Source organism: Antedon bifida, chromosome 5 (assembly GCF_963402885.1).
Source record: "Antedon bifida chromosome 5, ecAntBifi1.1, whole genome shotgun sequence".
Lineage (NCBI taxonomy): Eukaryota > Metazoa > Echinodermata > Crinoidea > Comatulida > Antedonidae > Antedon > Antedon bifida.
The window spans coordinates 22,090,444-22,107,579 of NC_136230.1; the positions used below are offsets into that span (position 1 = coordinate 22,090,444).

At 31.6% G+C, this 17,136-nt stretch overlaps 2 protein-coding genes and 1 long non-coding RNA gene across 3 annotated transcripts; 2 read left to right on the top strand and 1 right to left on the bottom strand.

Moving 5' to 3' along the window:
• The first annotated feature begins 1,175 nt into the window (after positions 1 to 1,175).
• LOC144843142 (uncharacterized) lies at positions 1,176 to 5,117 on the top strand. The gene is made up of 5 exons (XM_078699867.1): positions 1,176 to 1,445; positions 2,186 to 2,319; positions 3,143 to 3,344; positions 3,902 to 4,066; positions 4,294 to 5,117. The coding sequence occupies exons 1-5, from the start codon at positions 1,400 to 1,402 to the stop codon at positions 4,461 to 4,463; spliced, it is 717 nt and encodes a 238-aa protein (XP_078555993.1). The 5' UTR covers positions 1,176 to 1,399; the 3' UTR covers positions 4,464 to 5,117.
• A 523-nt stretch (positions 5,118 to 5,640) lies between these two features.
• On the bottom strand, positions 5,641 to 6,512 carry LOC144843670 (uncharacterized). Its single transcript, XR_013612277.1, has 2 exons — positions 6,388 to 6,512; positions 5,641 to 6,108 (listed from the first exon to the last, which is right to left on the bottom strand). It is a non-coding gene; the product is annotated as an uncharacterized LOC144843670 (long non-coding RNA).
• A 3,512-nt stretch (positions 6,513 to 10,024) lies between these two features.
• Positions 10,025 to 15,152, top strand: LOC144841918 (uncharacterized). The gene is made up of 5 exons (XM_078698214.1): positions 10,025 to 10,176; positions 10,484 to 10,617; positions 11,775 to 12,003; positions 12,445 to 12,618; positions 13,245 to 15,152. The coding sequence occupies exons 1-5, from the start codon at positions 10,140 to 10,142 to the stop codon at positions 13,469 to 13,471; spliced, it is 801 nt and encodes a 266-aa protein (XP_078554340.1). The 5' UTR covers positions 10,025 to 10,139; the 3' UTR covers positions 13,472 to 15,152.
• The last annotated feature ends 1,984 nt before the right edge of the window (positions 15,153 to 17,136 follow it).

Below are 17,136 nucleotides of genomic sequence, written 5' to 3' on the forward strand. Positions count from 1 at the left end.
TTAAAATTTCAATGAGCAGCCGTTTTTTAGATACAATGCAAGTCAAGGTCAAAGGTCAATAGTGCAGAAAAATAGCATTTCCTATTACATTTCGTCAAAATGTTCCATTACAATGAATATAAATATATACGCTCCGAGTATTTTGATACCAATATCTTGTTGATAGACCAAAGGGATATGGAGATAGGGCCAATTGGGCGCCATTTTGTTCTTGGGACTGTTACCATGGTTACGGGATCGTGAACATTTGTTGCCTAGCATTTTTGGTATCCTAGCACCATATTAAAGAAGTGAAATCTCACTTTGGGCATTAAAATCCTACGGAAATACAAGAGGACCCTGACTATAAAATGCATACATTATATACGTTTTTAATGGCGGCCATCTTGAAATTCAATATGGCTGCCATATGCTATTATTATAAATTGTACCATTGGACTGATTTATCATAATATTGTAAGATTTATCACACAAATTATGTTCGTACGTGGTTTAAAATAGGAGCTACTATCAGTTTTGAGTAAAAAATGGGGGCCGTTTTGAAATCCAAGATGGCGGCCAAAATAGGGTCGGGAAAAATTGGCCCCCAGTTGCAATAAATTCTGCTAGTCCTAAGGATTCCAAAACTGCCAAGAACTCAACTTGAGCATTAAAATCTCACGGAACTGATTTTTGGAACATTAGGTTCCCCACTAGTATGTAGGATGACACGTAATAAAAACTGCGTTTTCAGAGTAAGCCTATTGATTACCAAATGATAATAATATTGTAAGCGTATACCTTTTTAATGTAGGCTAATACAATAGTATACAAATAATTATTAATATTAAATCGTAATAGGCCTACATAATGACATTTTTAGGTCTTGTAAGCATTTCACACTGAATAATAATTTTAAAATATCATCAATAGATTACACATAGGCGTCGGTAACTAGATTGGTTGTATATTTTGTATTGTCTGAAGGTTCTTATTTGTTTCAATGATGGAGGGAGTGAAGACGGTCTTTTTTTGGTTTTGTACACCATCTAGCCTAAGTGTAGAAACAATATTTTACGGTTGAAATGTTAACATCCTGTCTGCTTTATTTTTTAGTAGATACAAAAGTATTTATTTTTATTAGTAAAATGCAATGCAAGCACGTGAAGTCATATATATTTACGCATGATGTAAAAGTGGTTACAAAGGTTATAAAATCGTGGATAAATATACATTATTCCGGAGTGATACATTACACGGAAACAACAGTGAGATCATAAACAAACCGCATTTCGCCGACAGTTCAGTTATCATTTTTGGTAGAATTCATAACAGACGGTTATAATTTTAAAAAATATTTGTAGATTGGTAAGGAGGCTAAAGTAAGTAAGTTAGCTGAATTACTGGAAGGCTTACCATAATGGAGAGCGCAACAAAGCATCATCTGTTATGTGTAGTATTTATAGGTAAGTAGCCATGAATTATAATTATTATCCACACCCCAGATAGAAACAGGATGTAGCGTGGTAGGCCTAGCAAACCTCATTCATCATGTAAAAATAATAATGTTGTGTACAGTTACTTATCCCTACTGTAACCTGAGTTAAGCCATTACTCGATCACATACACTTACACGCACAAAAAAGTCATGATTAATTCTAGGGAATATTGTGAGACTAACTATACGTCTATGAAGAAAATAAATGTAAATAATTAAAATAAATTTGTAAAGATTGGGTTTAGATAGAGCACGCTAGGTATACATGGAAAAAATATTAGTATTATTTAAAAGCGACAATGTATATGCTTAAAGATGTGTTTGACAACAATTAATAAAGATGAATACATTCATACCTTGAATACTAGTTTGTGATTTTAATAAATTTATTCAATTTTGCCGAAACAAAGATGACAAATGATTCAAATACAAAGTAACAAATCAACCGTTACATTAACTAGAAACTAAGTAACCTTCAAACCGTGCTTCCGATTGACTATTTTTTTCTTTAGTTTTTTCCCATCCAATGGTCAAAAGTCCACTCTTCCCTGATTAAACAAACAAAACAATATATACAGTATCTATCTTTAGAGATGCCCCTATATTTCTAGCATTAAATATGGTTCGAAGTGATTTCACAAAATGATTGGCATCAGTATTAACAAATAATGATTGTAAGTACAGTATATATATTTATATATTCTACAGCAGTAGGCCTATCCATTCTGCCAATGGTGGAGGGAACGGCACCTGCAGAATGGTTAGTGAAAGACAGCAACGGTTACCTGTGCATGAAGATGAAAATGGCTGCCACTATTACTGTACCTGATGAAGTATATGGGGTAGGCATTTATCAGTATTATTATATGCCACGACGGTATATCACAATAAAATAGAAAGACTTCCTCAATAAAAAAAATTAGGCCTATGGTTTAAGTTTATTCTATTTAGAAGGAAGCTTTAACATTATCTTTTATTTTGTTTGTATATACTCTCAGTGTTTGTACTGGATCAACTAGGATTCCTTTTCGGTGTTTATATGCTATTGCAATTGTATTAATGCTATAAAAAAAGGTGTACACTGTAAAAATAGTATTTGTACCCACTTTTTCTACACATTTACCCTTAAACATGTTTAGATATGAAACATGTTTAGGTTCTAAACACATTCTAAACATGTAATCTGTATCCAACTCAACACATTAGTGACGTGTTGATTGTTAAACATGTGGATCAATATAAAGACACGTTTAGGTCTAATTTTCCATGTGTGGAGCTCATGTGTGGAGTTCTTGTGTGGAGCTTTTTTCCGCCACAGTAAAATCGTATGCACGCAACGCTAAACACGTACCTAAACATGTTGACTGCTAAACGAGTGGAGGAAAATAACATGTAGCTATAAACACGTTTAGGTTTAAACACGCTAATGTAACTAACTACATGTTTTTAAAGCTAAATGTGCGGAAAAAGTGGGTACAAAGTTCATGTTTATGATCTAAACACTATTTTAACAGTGTACTAACTGTCGAATATTCTATACTTGGAATCTATTCTGATATGGTTTTGCAACTTTATATTTATTATTTTATACGATACGTTGCTTTTCTGCTGACCACTTTCCGATTTTTTCTGTTACCAACAATTTATTGAAAAATAACTTTACAGCCAGATATAATCGAAGTACCCGCCGAATCTGACACCACCTACTCCAAGTGTAGAGGGACGCATGCATCCTTCACATTGACATTTGTGTATGATTTGAAGGCGTGGGGTATTCGATTAGATTACACAATGTATGGGTTACAGTACAAACTAGACAGGATAACGATTGGAGACTCAGACGATTACAGTCAGGATCCTACAGCAGGTAAGTCCTCTAATTTTGTTTTAAAAATAATGGGGCTCAGTCGAATTCAGAGCTGAAACTATTACAGTGTCAGCACGCATTAAACTTCGCTAAATCTGTGTTATATTTTTGTCCAAGGAAAAAAAAAATATAATTATATTCGTAATGCATGGGTACTCAATATTATTTAAAGGAAATTTGGAGATCAGGAAATATTGAAAAAAGTAAGCCTATTATAGAGAATGCTATGATATGACGTGAGCAATAACAATAACATAAACAAATTCCCACATTTTACCTTTGCATATTGTTCCACTTAATTTAGTATGAGTAGGGCCTAAAGTGCATTGCCACGCTGCGGTTACAACTTCTATCTTATTGAGGCCTACTAAGATAATAACAGTGACCATTATTATTAAGTAGGGGCTATAGGACCTATACTATTGATTATTTTAAATGGTTCGTATCTTACATTAAAGGTGCAAGTTTATTTTGTATGCATAGGCCTAGTGTACGCCTATATACAACATTTAATATATATATTATATGAATTTCTGATATTTTATTCAACATTGTAGATTCAACCTCTGTTTTAACAAGCAGTGACTTCCCAAATATAGACGTTGGCTATTATTACAGTTGTGACGATTTAACGTTTCAAGTTTCTGACAAGACTCTTACTCTTAAAAATGTTAAACTTCAACCCTATGTTCAATATACATCTGATGTAGATTACGGTAAATGTAAGTAATTACGCATCGTTATTATTTAAATAATCAAATTGCAATTACTAATAATACTTAGAAGTAAAATACTACTGTATATCTGAATTCCATTATCCAAGTTGAATAGTTTGGGATTTACATCTTTTGTTTAATACGGTAATGTTGATACCAGACTAATATAGAGTTCTGTAATTGTTATTATTTGAATATACCGTAATTGTGTGTTTTTTTTAATGGATTTACAGTGCAAGTATGCGAAAGTGGGCCTAGCGGTATTGACCAAATAGGAATAAGCACCATCATTGTTGTGGCTGTGGTAACTATTACACCAATTATCATGGGTATTATTTTCGCCATTCGTCTCTACCGAAAGAAGAATAATCCATTTAATTATCAGGTTTCCAGGACGATATAACAATATATTTTGCGAACCACCAAGAAGTATGCCAACATTGTAGGCCCTAATGAATTTATAAAAAAGATTAAACATGCGTTATGTTATGTTAGGCCTTTGTTAATTATCGATTAATATTGTTGATACTCAGATTTAAAAATAATGTCTTTTAAATATAACAGGATACATCAATACATTTTTTTTTACTTTCGTTTTGTTTAATATTATTAAAATGACCTGACCGATCCATGCAACTGCATTCGTTCCGTTTGACCGTTCATCGTCCATCCGTTTGTCCCGCCCATTTTTATAATTTAATTTTAATAGCAATTATTGAAAGCAAAACACTGACAAATTTGGTATTAAAATGTCACTAAATTAAAAAATTAAAAACAGAAAAACAAGAGATAAAAGTTATTAAAAATATAATAACATGTCATTCTTTTTTCCAATGAATTATAAAGTGACATCATATATATTTAAAATAATATAAATTATAATGACTTAACCTAGTTTAATAGGTAAATCAAAATCATAGTGACGTAGCCAAATGGTTTGGTGGCACCGTGTGTATTGTGTATTGTATTATAGCACAGCCACCGATCATAACTGAGCCCTCTGGGAGACGAGTCTTTGACTGCAGAGGTTATCCAGTATAAATAAATAACAATGTCATGTGCCTTTTTTCATATTTCTATTTATGTATATATACTGATTTGTAACAGGGGGTTTCTACTTATAAGCTGTTCTTCAGAGATTCCCCCTTTCCATTCTTTTGTTTTGTAATGATATTTATGTATGTTTTTGTTGTAAATGGAAATAAAGAAAGAAACAAACAAACAAACAAATAATTAATTAAGCACGACAAAAATAGACTTAGGTTTTAAGTTTAAATTTAAAGAAATATTAATGTAGTAAAAATCTAATAATAATAACATAATAATTGCAAAGAAAATTAAAAAGAGAGGTGAATGGAGAATTTAGGTAGGAAAATAATGTTAACGAAGAAGATCAAGGTCTTTAAATTTGAGAAAAGACCATTCCAAAATGTACATTTTCTATGAAATAATACTGTGGATTGAAAACAAGTATTCGTAAAAAGGTTGACCTTAAAAGAAGATCAAATTGGTGACGGTATTGGAGAAAAGAAGGAAGAAACATCAACAACGGTATAACTTTGTTTACAATATACTCTGCTAACTACAGCACAGTATTCTGTGACACGAATCATCTAATAAGAATCATATTAAAGTAAGCATATCCTGTAATTTTACCCAATTCTCGGTACTGTAGATTACCCCAATATCATAAGAATTATATTTATTGGGAATACAAAATCACATTTGTTTTAAACTTATCTCCAAGTATCATCACCATACTAACCCTTAACCTAACCTTACGTGATACAGGCAACACATGTACAAATGAGACACTACCAAATATCCAAAGGAAACTGGGCAAAAATGTCAGTATATTTAAAGGCGATAAGTAATCTTCTTAAAACCAGTAATTTCACTGTTCAGTTCATAAATGAGCTGACAACCTACAACTTCTGCGTAAAATCCCTTACAATCATTCTTTCTGAAGCACTGCAGAGCACATCGTATAGGAGAATTAGTCTTCCCAACACTAACAGGTAACTTCAAAGCTTGAAAAATTACTGGATCTTAAAAAAATAGATATAGCAATATACTGTAATGACAATATTAAATCGTACTGCAAAAGGATAGCATTTATCCAATTCGTTAAGAGATGTGATAAAGCTAACTCGACCACACAATGCACCATACACATTATCGACTTCATGATTGAATAAAACCATTATGTTTTAAATAATATCAGTATAAGTCGAATTTAACAATCAAAGTAAAGGTATTATCTACAAAAATTTGTATTTATTAAGAGATAATTTAATGAAATATTATATAAAGAAAACTCAACATACCATATTCACAGATGTATCCATCGTTCCAGCGGGTAAATCGAATATTGGGATTTACATCTTTCAGATAGGCAAATTCCGGCATTAGTGTTGTCGCAGTATTCTCATAATTAGGCTTCTGCGGATCACCAGATCTCCATGGTGTCACCTGGGTGTTCAGAGTGGTACCATCTCCCTCACATTTCCAGCTGGAGTCAACGTCACGGTTCAGACCAGGTTGACGCAAAAATCCAATTCCGTGCCTAGTGTTGCTGCTACATTTCGGTTTATTAAGAATATTTAGAACAAACTCAAACTCACCAGGTGTATTGATACACAAAAGGTAGCCACCAGATGCCTTGCAGATGTCTTTAAGATCCAGCCATGTTTGTGTTGACAAGTCAGTTAAATGATTTACACTGTACCTGGATAAGTTGTATTTTGAATATGAGCATTCTGTGGAAATGAAAGTTATTTTCAATGGAACGAGGCGCAAAAACATTATTTCTATATAACATCAATAATTTATTTGTATTGTTCTTTATATCGTTATTCAAATAACTGTTCAACATACAAACAAAACAAAAAAACCATCATGAATAAATGTTTTCTAATTAGTAGAGGGTGTAAATAAACAAGTAATAAATATATTTGTTAAAAAAGGCTTATTTCTTACCAACATTTTCTCCTTTGATAATGCTTATTGTAAACTTCAAGAAAACTAAACAGATAAAATAAAACATTTTGTAAAATATATTGACAAATGATACGGTAGCTACAGCAGCGCAATATCAATTGATTTTGCAACACCTTGGTTCGTTACAAGATGACTACAGATCGTATCTATTTTTGGTAAGACGCAACGCTAAGACGTACCGTACTGCATATAAGATCATTGCGAGCAAGTTGTAATAAAAATTATCGCCTATGATTGGTGAATTTATTCACTGGTGTTGTGTTTGTGTATACAATAGTATAAGCTTTTATAAAAATTAATATGTCAATTTTAAATCTATTATAGTTCCTCAGAATGAATTATGGCCTCCAAGTTTTTTTTGTTATTTATGGAGGACAATGAGTTGTAGATATGAATCATCATCATCATATCATCATCATCATCACCACATCTTTACAATTATCAGATGATTGCCCTGATCTGAAGTAATTGTAATTAATGCTAAGTGGGCCTACATAAAAAAACGTGCGAATTCACTCGAACCTTGGCGTCCAAACATCAGGCCCACCGACCTTATGTTCACAATATCATAGCTTTTTTTTGTCGCAAAGCTATTTCCAGTTTGAACAATTATAATTATTTCTGTGCCAAAACAGATTTGATTTTCTTTAATTTTTCTATTAATTTTCAGCCACCAAATTGAATTTAAAAATCATTTATACCATTACACCCATATCAAATGCATAGTTTTGCTGATAGATGTGTGCTTAATATTATCATAATTGGTGTAGGTCTAGGAATTTGCTCTTATACTCAGAGATCTATTTGTCGCATTATGTCAGCATCATCTCTTAGGTCATTATTAATAATGTTTCCAAGGTACTTCACTGTGTTAACAAATTCAAGTTGATTATTACATAAAAATACTTCAGGATCACCATCACCATAATTTTCTTTGTTTAAAATTAATGATATTGGTCGAATGATAACTTAAACATATTTCTTTTTTATAAAGAGAACAGAACCTTAACATATGATGTAAACATTGTTGAATGCATTTTTATTTTTCAATATCACATAAGCGTAACTTAAATTCTTTCAAAATTAAATTTTTCATATCAACAAATTGTTGTAACCAGATATATCCAAAACCAGAAGACAAAAATAAATGCTTAACCTGGTGTGCCAAACAATTCTCATTACGATTAATTTTGAAAAGTTGAAACTCATTGTACTTAAAAATAAATCTATCATGAATATGTATCCAAAATCTTACAACTGTAACCAAACAATTAAAAAAAAGTGGTAATCTACCTAACTCGGAAGTGTTTAGTACTGTCTGACATTCCCCAGATTTCACTTCCGTATGTTAAAATAGGAAGTATTTTCAAATCAAAAATATGGTTCCATGTATTAATTGGTATAAAAGATAAGATTGCTTTTTGTTGATTGTGTTTGAACTAAGAATAACACCATGGTACGAATTACAAATTTGTAATTCATTATTTTTATAATTCTATTTTTCAATGTTCCTTAGATTGCGTCTATTTTTGAAAGCAATAATTTTGAGATTGTTTATTTTAACATCAGAGATAATACAGCCATATTTAGACATATTCAATTTCTTATTTGGATCATATCATTGTAAAAATTATAAAGCAAATGTGACATGACACTGTAGAAATAAATATAACTTTTATCAAACGTTTGCAAGAATTAAAAATTATAATAGAAAACGAATATAAAGGAAGATAACAAGAGATATTAGTTAGATACTGATAGCATTTTATTTAGACTGTATAGTTTATACATATGAGAATAAAAACAAGAGAAGAAAACAGTTAAGTAAAAATTGTACATTAACAAAAGGTCACATTCTGTTAAATAAGATAAGAATAAGATAAAAATATGAATTTTTATTATTCACATTGAAATGAAAATTGTTTTTGTTATACTGTAGTAACAAGTTCAATTTGCGAATACTTTAATTAACATTCAGAAGTATCACAATATCACAATCGATATAACACTATTAACCCTATTTTGCTCTGCAATAAAAAACATATTATTGATAGGAAACAACCATTATTTTGCTGCAGCGCAAAATAAGTGCTTTACTCTGGAAGGTGAGAGGCCTATTTAATATATTAATTTTCATCCAATTTCTCTCTTTAAAACATTATAATAGTTAGCTATATGATAATTAACTCCTTGGGTTATGTGATCGTCATGACAGTTTTTTCTTTTTGGCGTTCCATAGATAAGATTACTCTTATCTAAGTATCTATTCGTATCATATCACGAGATACATCTTGGCGCGCGTGTATTAACATTTCCGGGAAATTTAATCCCGGAACTGATTTTAACACCAGTTGGCCGTGTAAATCATTGTTTGTTAAAAACAATGAAAAGAAATAGAATGTCCCAACAGTTAAAGAGTCAATTAAATGATATAGGATGGGGCCGTCCGGATATTTGGATGAATGGGTTTGAAGGATGTGCATGTGTGCATGGGACTAGCCTACCCAACCATATGATTGTTATTGTCCTTTTCGGCGCGCGGCACTCATTATTTAACAGATCCTCAACCAGTTAGACAAAAATAAACATAATTATATAACGGTTCGTTTCGTAGGTGACTTAAAAACTAACGACAGTCGTATGTTGAACTTGAGATACTAGCAACACATTATAAAGGAAATAACATTTCCTTCATAATTGATTTCCTTCTATCTGCATGCCTAATTAAAACGGGCCCTTGGAAAGTGGAGAGAATTGTGGTTCATCGGTGGCGTGTTTCCATTGAAGAAAAATAGTTTCGCTAGTTCAGTTCTGGTCAGCTAAAATGAAACTATTTTCTGCTTTTAAAACAAGAAAAAAAACCCCCCAAAAAACAAGGGACCATCGCACTCTACCCAAACACACATCACCCTAAAGAGAATAGTCTTTAGCCCATCCCATTCCGTGCTTAAGTATCAGATTTCATAAATAATACACTATTAGCGTTTCATAAGCATCGGTGGTGTTTTGTTTTCCTTTTGATGATAATCGTTCGGTGCTTTCTCTTTCCCGGCCCCTGTTGTTGCATTTATATGTCATAATGGAAAATAAATACTTTTGTATTTTCTTAACATTTGGTATGTAGGTTATAGTCTAGTGTACAGTAGTAGGTTATTTTGTAGTAAAGGCCTAGCCCTAGGCTATATAGGCTAGGCCTTTTACTGGGCATCACTGAATCGAGGAGGGGCTATCTATGAGGTAAATGGTCATTTCGCCCTCTTTTGAATGACTGGTTTGTGCATGGAGATATAACTATTACCTCAATGGTCTGTGTAATTATTAGGCCTATTTTCTTTCAGAGAGTATGGTCGTCGTAATGTACTTAATTTTATGCAATTTTTTGCATCTGATTTTGATTCTAATATTTGATTATTATTATTGTAGCATCAGTTGTAGTACTTGGAAGTTGTGTGAATCCAGACACACCACCTAAAGCAGGCAACTGGACATTTAAAGACTGTATGAAGATGACTTTTGGAGCAAGATTTACAATACCTGTAACTTATAATAATGGAACAGTAAGTATCAGTACTCTTCCTATGGCTCATTTCATTTAATTCGCAGCCCTAAAGTTTCACAATTTTACAATTACAATTATTTTTACAACCTTCAGTAATTTCTCCTTCACTCAACGTCAAGGTACCTCGAATAGCATGCACATTTAATTATCCATTAGTTTCATTCATTTACAGAATAAATGATTTTCAATAGTGATGTATAAAATAAATGCATTATACAGTGTTTAATAGGTTCTTTTGTAATGGTAAATAATGTAAATATTTAATTTTCTTTTATTATTATCTGGTTTTCTTTAGAAAATTAAATATTAAACTGTAGTGATAATTTTAACCATTCAGTTTAATCGTCGTTTTACATTCGCTGACAGGTTGAAACTGAAACCGAAAACCTATAAAAGTTGAATATTGATGCAAACAGTTAATGAAATGCACTTGTCATATGTATGACCCACTATACAACTCTCTCTTTCTCTCGGTGTGTCATACTATGAATACCATGACCCACCCATCTGTCAAATATTTGACTTACTTTAGGTGACCATAACAAACCCATTTTGACGCACTGTGAACATGTTGTTTATGATATGGTGGGTGGTAAAGTGACGGACATTGACACACCTTTGTTCATTGATGTGACGTACCATCTAGGTTTTTTGACGCACCCCTGCGTCAGTAATTATTTATAAACGACGCACCTCTCTCGGGGTCGTATAATGGGTCATACAATTGACAAGTGCATAAATATAGGAAGACATATTATGTTTTTTTTGTAAAGTAATGTTGAATATTTGTTTTTATTCAGTGTTACTTAAACATCAGAAGCCTCAAAACTATAACAATTGGTACCACATAATCCTAGGCTCTAAATGTAGCATTAATCCCTAATCAACTTCAATCCAAAATTATAACTAAATCGAACCATCTAATACTAAACACTCCTAGTATCTGGAGATTATTAAATTGCACTATCTTCCTAAGGGTGGAGCCAGTATTTTTGTAATGTTAGTCTTTCAAAAATAGATACAGTATATAAAGAAGTTGTTTATAATTTTATTTTAGATTTAAAAAATGAGGAGAGCACACTCCTAGCATTCTTTATTGAGTGTAGTGTAGTAGTAGTTTATTTAATTTATTTTTTTTTGTTTCTCTTGCCATAGAACAGCACCGTTGATGTTGATTTGGCAAGTTATGCAATGTTTGATGAGTCTACTTGTGATGCTCAGTCTGCTAAACTCCTACTTCGCTTCTACTTATCTCCGAGTGATTCAAGACTTCTCTGGAAGTTTATTCTGGATTTTATTAAAGATGGTGGCAAATATAAACTAGATACGGTCACACTCCAGTATGTTGTTGACAATCATTTTCCTACAAATATAAAACGATCAGGTATAGCATTTTAATTATAATAAAACACTTAAAAGTAAAGTTGTAAATTGCACATTGTTCTGAAATTATTCAGGCTATGTAAACAAAAATTGTGTTGCCCAAGTGCATGTATTAATTGAAACATACAGTAGGGTTGATCGGTCAAATCAAAATTTGTATTTTATTTTGATTTTTATTAATGACAATGACATGAATTCTTCATTAAAATAAAGAATTAATAATTATGCATTGTGGGAAAAATCATTCATGCATTGCATGCAATTTTAATTTTATCTAAACAAAACTGTTCATCCAAGAGAAGCCCTTTTTGAATGCTTGATTTTAAAGAAAAACTGATTCAAGACTTATTTAAGTCAGTCCGACTTTGGTAACATAACAATTTTGTAATGTTTTACTGTATATCATTTGGTCACTTTTTAAATAAGTTTTTTTAAATATCAGGACAAATGTTTAATGAGAAAACGAAGGACTACCAACCGTCTGCTGAGATTGGAAGTTACATTGGTTGTGATAAAGTGGAATTCAATCTTGGTCTTAGTCCTATTGGAGTCAGCATGTTTAATGTCAAAATGCAACCTTTTGCACAGGCTGTTTCAGGTGGTGGTTATGGAACTAGTAAGTTTATTGCATACTTTGAACATTGAACTGTGTCTTAATTATAATGTTGATGACACTGACAGTATAATACATATTTCACAACACCCAAAAAAAAAAAAAAATCGGAAAGAAAAGACAATACAAGCTACAATAACTTTATTTTGTGAGGTCCTACAACAGTAACTAAAATTTAATTTAAATTCATTGAATAATTTACTATTATTTTGAAAACATTTTGTTAATAATAATAGTATTCAAATCTAAAGTACCATTACTATGGCTCAAACTAAGTACTAAATTATTCGCTTCTGGGCTAAACTCCATCACACGAATAGTACTGTAGGCCTACTAACTGTTTTTTACTTTAGTGACCTTGTTTCATACTGTAGTTGTAACCAGAAAAGTGCATTATTATGATAAATATGGAAAAAGACCTCAAATACAGTGTCTGTCAAATGGTTTTGGGTACTTTTGTAGAGAAAATATAAAAGCAATCTTTTTTTCTGAAATCATAAACAAAATGAACAATTTAAATTCATGTTATTAAATGTAATAAAAGTAAGAATTACACTATCAAAAGCAGATGAATTCTTTGAACAAGTTTATAATAAAAGATATTACTATGCTATTTATTGTCATTTCAGAAACAGAGTGTAAAGCACCTCCTGCACCCATCCCAACTGGACCCAGCCCAACTGGACCCAGCCCAACTGGAACCCCAGCTGACAGTGGAGGTAGTAAGACAACATTGATTGTGGTTTGTGTTGTAATTGCGGTTGTGGCTGTCTTATTGATTGTTGGTGGTATTTTATTTTTTGTCTTACAAAGAGGAAATAAAAATACTTATAAGTACACGGACATAAGATATTAGTTAATGATTACTAAATAACTTAAGCTATGTCTACACTATCAAACTAATTCGACAAAATATGTCTGACGTGCCTAAATTTAGTAGTGATATGACATCATCAGGTTCATATTTGGGCATGTTATTGTTACATAAAGTTTGATAGTGTAGACAGAGCTTAAGAAATGGTGAATTGTTGGAAACAATCTATTATAGACGTGGTGATGATAGAATTGTATATTGGAAGGGGAGGTGGTAGTTTATTGGGTGAAGGGTGGGGATCGTTGCAATAAAGAGCCTGTAAACAGTAAATTTATAGAGCAAGATTATTTTTTAATGTACTGTATTGTAAATGATTGTTTTTTAAGCAAAGGAGACATCTAAAAAAAGATTGATTATAAAAGATTAACATTTTGTAGACAATATAAAATTGGAGAAAGTTAATGTATATAAAATGGGGTTTTATTTACTCATTGGAATTTACTTACAACATAACATTTATTGTTAAAGTGAAAATACTAATTTAAAGAATATTGATTCTGATTTCCATCTCTCTATTTCCTACCAATATACTAATTTGTATACACTTTAGATTACTTTTGCATTAAGAGTATTTTAACTAGCAGATCAAAATCCATTGATGTAGTTAAGGTTAAATCAAACATTTGCAGTATAAAATTATTTAGCAAAATGTGTTAATGGTATTAAATTAAATATTAGAATATTAATAAGCAGGGTACACTAATCAATATTAACATCTTTTTTACTTTCACTTAAAACTTGCACATTTTCTGAATTACACAAGTAATTGATGCATTACAATTTAACAAAACATGTACAGTATTATTAATTAATAAAAATTGTATTAATGATATTAAATTAATTTGTAGAATATTAATATGCAGAGTAAACTAAGAAAACTAAGGATGCCCTTAATCATTGTAAGTGTTGCAATTACATAATAATTTGATGATGTATAAGATGCCTCTACATACAAATTTATAGTATTTCACAATTTTACTCATTGTACCTTTTAATAACAAGTGTTGCTATTTAATGTGAGTGATCTGTATTTCATGTGATTTAAATTAAAATTGATATGCAAGCAGACCTCCAAACATTAATATCAGGAGGCCCAAACTATAGAGAGTGCTACTAAACAAATATATCAAACCATAGAGTGTGCTATTAATTATGTATTGGCTGGTAAGCCAAAATGCCGAAAATACGATGCCAGCTTATTATTTCAAATATATAACAAAGCATGAATTTATTGTAAACATCTTAGTATTATGTTTTTAATTTTGTAGAGCTTAGTAGTAGGTCCTAGTAGAAATTATATTTTTTAAATGCATATCGGGATATTTTTTTTCTTCATCTATTCTTGCCAATGCAGTTGCGTTTTACGAAACATGAATATTCTCTTTCATAACTTTAGCTCAACCTATTTGCATGCTTCTTTGCATTGTGCAAAGGTGACGCGTTTTGTGCGTGCGTCAACTTTGTATTTCTTTAACAGAGTTGACGCATGTATGTCCTACTTCCGTGCGTGTGCGTCAACTTTGTATTTCTTTAACAGAGTTGACGCACGTATGTGCTACTTCCGTGCGTGTGCGTCAACTTTGGTTTACTCCGTAAAACTGCCTACCTCACGTAGGTGCTAATAATAATACTGTGTAATAAAAGGTGTATAAATTATAAAATATTTTTCAAGTTGTTAATATTGTTTCTTGCCCTATTCCATGTATTTAATATTATTTAGCATTACCATTCTTTCGTTGCTTATTTTTTTATTGGTTCTATTCAACCAATAGCTCAGTCGCATACTGTTGGTTATATTAAATTTTTAAATATTAAAAAGATGGTAGAAGATTGCCTTCGATTTCTTTATTCTTTCATTAAACAAATCATTGAACGACCTTATTTAAAAAAATCCTTTATTAATAATTGTTTAAATGCACATGATCTTGACTAAAAGAATATACATACATAGACCATGGAACCAGTTTGGTACACAGATTTCCCCAACAGTAACATTTAATGTATACACAGTCTATCAGTATGGAAACATTCTGAGACTACAGTAACAGTATCAACATTTTAACAGATGACTGGCTTTAAGTACATACATCCGTGTTAGACTACTTACCCCAAGTCTCAATAGTAATTACAATGAGCTGAAGCTGACTGTTTTGTTTCCTTACAGTTCTTTCGATACCCATCAGCTGCAGCTCTATTACAGTTTCGTTCATACTTTCATTTTTCATTTATAGATGGTACTACTGTACTTCAAACTCGATCAGTATAAATGTTGTAATTGCGGTTTTGGCTGGGTTATTGATTGTGGTGATATTTATTACACTCACAGTAATAACGTTTATGTGTAAACCCCTGAAGGACCCCTAAATTTACCTACTTGTGTTGAACCAAATAATTATACTGAGACTGAGAGATTGGAATGTTCCGTTCATCGCAAATCAATACATTTGTATAAACGTATATTAAATCTATCAAAGTAGTATTTTAAAAAGAAAGGCGGCCTGTCTTCAACATTATGATGCTGTACTCGAGCTGTTTAACCGGTGTTCAACTATTAAAAACAATTATCGTAGAAGGAGATAGGAAAATGCGAATCATCCTCGTATTAATGTGTGCGAGTCAAGATGGACATTCATTAGACAGTGTATACCACGATCGAAAAACACCCCTATTTGGGGCACACGTTGAACCTAAATTAGTTTTAATTGTAAATAACTAATTATCTAACTCTATTTAATTAGTAAACAGAGTTACATCAGGTGCTTAAAATCAGTACCGAAAGTACGAACCAACTTTATATACCATCGAATAAATAGAATTAGTAACGTGAATAAGTGGAAAGTGGATAAACGTCCTGTTTACTTCAAGGGTTTTCACTTCATCATAACGTTTATTAATCTGTAGCAAAAACACTAATTGAAAAAAATAATAATAGATAGATATAGATTTCCATTTCTCAATTTACAACAATACTAATTTGTATACACATAGTACTGCATGAGTATAATATTGAAGTAGAATTTAAATATTTGTGAAAAAGGCAAACCACCTAAATGTTGTACTAAAGACACCCTTTTTACTTTCATTTGAACTAGCAGATTTTCTGTATATTGAAATACACAAGTAGTACACTTTCTCTTTCATGTGAGTACATTATTGGTAGGCCTACCTTTATTGTATTTTATATGAATGCCTATCCGGAGATCATATTAAAGAACATGTCCAAACTATAGACACCGCTATATTCTTTTGAAAATATCAATCTTAGTGGGCGCTATTAAACGATATTGACATCTATATATAAATTTACGTAAGGGCAAAATTCGGTAAATCGCGCTTTATTTCTAGAATGTTTACTCGATGGTATATAAAATTGGTTAGATGTAACCCTGTTTACTAATTAAATTGAGTTAGATAATTAGTTATTGACAATTAAAACAAATTTAGGTTGAACGATTTGCCCCAAATAGGGTTGTTTTCCGACCGTAGTATACACTGTCTAATGGATGTCCTCTTAAAAAATACCTGCACACAATAATACGAGGATGCTTCGCATTTTCCTATCTCCTCCTACCATAATTGTTTTTAATAGCTGAAAACCGGTTGAACAGCTCGAGTACAGTATCATAATGTTGAAGACAGGCCGATTT